This window comes from Osmerus eperlanus, chromosome 25 (genome assembly GCF_963692335.1).
Source record: "Osmerus eperlanus chromosome 25, fOsmEpe2.1, whole genome shotgun sequence".
NCBI classification, from domain to species: domain Eukaryota; kingdom Metazoa; phylum Chordata; class Actinopteri; order Osmeriformes; family Osmeridae; genus Osmerus; species Osmerus eperlanus.
The window spans coordinates 8,733,942-8,738,192 of record NC_085042.1 but is presented as its reverse complement, the minus strand read 5'-3'; the positions used below and the strand labels follow the sequence as shown (position 1 = coordinate 8,738,192).

Sequence of the window (4,251 nt, the reverse complement as noted above, 5' to 3'; positions counted from 1 at the left end):
GGGAGAAGGGACACAAGCCTCTGCTGTCCTGCATGTCGGCAGATTAGTGTGTGTTATCTTCGTCGTGTTTGGACAGGTTCTCTGCCTCTCCCTGTCTTCTCTAACACAGTCTGTCTGTCTGTCTGTCTGTCTGTCTGTCTGTCTCTGTCTGTCTCTCTCTCTCTCTCTCTCTCTCTCTCTCTCTCTCTCTCTCTCTCTCTCTCTCTCTCTCTCTCTCTCTCTCTCTGTCTATGTCTCTGTGTCTGTCTGTCACTCTCTCTCTCTCTCTCTCTCTCTCTCTGTCTCTGTCTCTGTCTCTCTCTCTCTCATCCCTCTCTCTCTCTCTGTCTCTGTCTCTGTCTCTGTGTCTCTGTCTCTGTCTGTCCTCCCCCAGCCCATCGCTACCACCAGTCCAAGGCGAGCAGTCAGGGTGGCCACAGCAAGTCTTCCAGCGCCCCACTCCTCCCGCTCCACCAGTCCTGGACCACACTGGCAGCAACGAGGGCATCGGCCCCTACAAGCCCCCCGAGCGGCGCTCCCTGGAGCCCCCCTGCGGGCCCTGCCCCCCCTCCTCCTCCCACGCGGCCCGGGCGCTCACACCACCCCTCCGCCCCCCTCGACAGAGCCGGACGGAGGCCGCGCCCACAACCTGCTCCCCCGGCCGCCGCGAGAGACCGGTCCGAACCACGCCACTTCAACCCTCTCAGGTGAGAGAGTGTGTGTGTGTGTGTGTGTGTGTGTGTGAGCGAGCGAGCAGCGAGCATCATGTTAATTAATCTGTCTCTGTTAGCTCTGATCCTCTGAAAAAATACATTCAAACACACACACTTACACTTACACACACGGGACACAAGCCGAGGAAGCGAAAGATTTCAGTCGTATCTAATCTCAGGTGACATTGCCGTGACCCAGGCAACATGACAACACTCTGCCCCCTGGTGGCCACGCTGAGTACGGCACCCCCAAGCCAGCCCACTGCTGTGCTCCAGTCTCACCTCTCCACAGTGCGGCTCCGGCTCTGTAAACGACACTAATGACCGTCTGAACTTGGAAAAGATTCAGCTGGGTTGTTGTTGACGATGCCTTTCTCCCCTTTCCACGTCGACTGACTAAACGCAACTCCCCCCCGTCTCGCTGCTCTCTCTCTCTCTCAACAGTCAGAGGGAGGGCTCGTTGTTGTGGCCAATCAAACCTGTACCCCCCCCACCCCCTCCCCCCCGGCTCTGAGTCTGACTCTGCCAGGGGGTGTCGAGCCGGGAGCCCACATACCTTCCCTCGGACGTCAGACCGTGGAAGGCGCCATTGTTTAACACAATTAGGAGCTGAGGGCTCGTTTACGTTGGCCCCCGGCCAGAGAGCGGCTGGGTTTCCTGAGTGAGTGCTGCGGGGCGAGCGACTGAGCGTCATGCCCCGACGGAGATTAACCCCTTTCTGACAGGTCGGCAGCTTCAAATGCGCCAGACTAGATCAGGGCTAATCTGGTAACACACACACACACACTCCCCCCAATGCCTTCTGCTCCTGGCCAGACATGTAAGACAACAGGTGGCTTATAGGAGCCTCCCTGTGGTCTGCATGTGTACAAACATGACGTTTTTAGCGAAAACCTCCCCCTCCTGTGTCATACTGAAAGGAGGTGTTGTATGGAAGACCCATAGTGGAGTACTGGACTGGTACAAAGTCAGATATGAATATTTGAGATGTCTAATAAAGCAAGGGGTAATAGTGAAGCATGCAGCCAGTTTCCAGCACGTTGCCACAGAGGATTGCAGACCTGATTGCTCTGGCAGAAGGTGCAGCCGACATGTTGTCCTGTAGCAGGTGCGTGACAGAGGGGCCGACATGTTGTCCTGTAGCAGGTGCGTGACAGAGGGGGCCGACATGTTGTCCTGTAGCAGGTGCGTGACAGAGGGGCCGACGTGGTCCTCTCTGGGAGCTCTCTCTCTGAAGGCTCAGCAAATCCACACGTCCCGTAATCCTAACCCCACTCACACTCATCTTCCTTCTAATCCCTCTGGTCGATACCGCTCTCTGTTTTCCGGGAAATCGCCCTGAGCGCCGCGTCGTCAGCCGGCTCCTCGTGATCGCAGAGTGCCCGAGGTGAAAGGTCATCGTCATGGTTGGAAGGGTGGACGGTGTTTACTGTCAGCGTCTCTCCCGGCAGGCTGGGTCTGGGAAGACCAGAGGGGAGCCAGGCTGAAGCTGCTGTGATGACGTCCTGCACGTTATAATCTAACTTCCTCTTTTGTCTGTGACACAGGACTAAGGACTCCCTGCTCCCGGTGACCCGGCGTCTCTCTGGCGACAGTGACTCCTCCACTGCCTCCTCCAAGGGGGGAGGAGGGGGGAGGATCTCCCTGGGGGGTGGCCGGCGTGGAGGCGAGGAGGTGGTGCTGATGGTGAACAGGAAGGAGGGGAGACACGTGATTGAGCGGTCCGGGGGCAGATCCCAGCCCTGCGCCCCCCTCTGCCCCGCGCACGCAGCCACTCCCGGGAACGCCCCTCCGCCGCCGCCCCCACACTCAAACCCAGCCCCCCTCAGGGCCCCTCCGAGGGGCTCCGGAACCCCGCATGGACCGTGGCCGCTCCCTGGGGCCTGAGGGCCCCCGGAGGCTCCAGGCCCCCCGCTCACCAGAGCCAGGGCAAGCTGCCAGGCCGCAGCAGGACCAACGACGAGAGCCCGGGGCCCTCCCCTCGCCACGGGGACCCCCAGCCCCCGGCCCCCGACAGACGGGGGGAGCTCCGGACCAAGCAGGCCCCCCCGGCCTCCTCCCCTCGGCTCAGCTTCTCCAGGAAGCAGTCGTCCCCCTCCTCCGGCTCACCCATCAAGGGCTTCCAGAGTGGCAGCCCCAGTAAGAGGCCACAGTGGCCTCCCCGGCCCCCGGCCCCCCGCTCCCCCCTCCGTGGGGAAGGGCAGGCTGCTGCCCCCCGTCTCCTCCCAGGGGGGCCGGCGCTCCCCTCACGCCTCCCCCCGTCACTCCCACCACCACGGCCCACGCTCCCCCAGGGCCTCCCTCAGCCCTCGCTCCACCAGCCGGGGCTACGAAGCTGGGCGGCGGGCCCCGAGCACCACAACGGACCTCGCGGAGGAGGGCCACGCATCGGCTTCCAGACTCTGCCCACCCTTGACCCCCAGAAGGAGCAGGATCTGTACCGCAAGCTTCGAGGGCCGAGTTCCTGGCCAACACCCAGCAGGTGAGAGGGCCCCCCGTCAGAGTCCCTGTCGGGGCCTCTCTGCCGCCCCCTGGCTCCGCACAACCGCAGCTGGGAGGAGTGGCTCTCAGCACCCCGGCCTCCTCCGACCCCAACGTCACCGACTCGGCCTACTCCTCCTCAACTCCTCCACCTCCTCCCTCAACGTGGGGGGCAAGGCAGGACCCCTGCCTGACCTACGGGAATCCAGGAGAAGCAATCAACGCCCCTGCCTCCTGGAAGAACCCCTGGCCCCGCTGCAAGGCCATGCCCCAGGCGGACTACCCAACGGGAGGCACCCGGAGCCTGACGCTGGGCCGGGCGAGGTGGAGGTCTCAGGAAGGCTCCCTGCCATATCCAGCTCCATGGAGGAAGGGGAGCTGCAGGCTAGCCTGCCTGGCCTGAGTGACTCGGCGCTGGGCAACGCGCTGTCCCCGATCCCCTTAGAACCACCTTTCCAGTCCCGGCTTGTGAATGGACTCCATGGACGCTGCCCTCTGTCCAGGCCGGGGAAGAACCTGCAGGGGCTTCTGGACTGGAGCTCTGAGCCCGAAGGAGACGTCCCTCTGGAGGAACAGCAGCCAAACTTCCCCTACGACCTGGAGGATGGAGACCCAGATGACCTGCCCCCTCCAGAGCTCTGCCCTTCCCCCGTGCCTCTGCCCCCGTCGGAGGACTGCTCCTTCCAGGACTCCTCCAGCGAGAGCTCCTCCATGTGTCTGAGCCTGAGCGAATCCCGCTCCGACGGCTCCTCCCCCCCGCCGCCGGCCAACGGCGAGGCGGACGGCGTCGTGGTCCTCCGGCCCAAGCGGAGTCAAAAGAAGGCCGAGCGCGTCCCCTCCATCTACAAACTCAAGCTGAGGCCCAGGATCCGGCCTCGCACCGACAACCGGCCAGAGAACAGCCCCTCTCGTATCCCCACCCCGGTCAGCTACAGGGACCTCCAGGCGCACGGGAGCCCCTCCCCCCTCCACACCCCGCCCCCCCAGTCCCCTCAGGGCTCCCAGTCCAACGGCCACCCCGCCTCTCGGAAGGGCCTGCACCAGGCCTTTGCTGACCTGATCCAGCCCCACCCTCGCT

General features: G+C 63.3%; 1 protein-coding gene across 1 annotated transcript in view; it reads left to right on the top strand.

Moving 5' to 3' along the window:
* LOC134012190 (GAS2-like protein 1) overlaps positions 1–2,581 on the top strand; it is a 3,367-nt gene extending 786 nt beyond the window's left edge. The window contains exons 2-3 of the mRNA XM_062451929.1: positions 374–686; positions 2,240–2,581. Coding sequence (XP_062307913.1) covers positions 374–686; positions 2,240–2,579 — 653 coding nt within the window. The 3' untranslated portion in view covers positions 2,580–2,581. The remainder of the gene's footprint in view (positions 1–373; positions 687–2,239) is intronic.
* Positions 2,582–4,251: the final 1,670 nt, after the last annotated feature.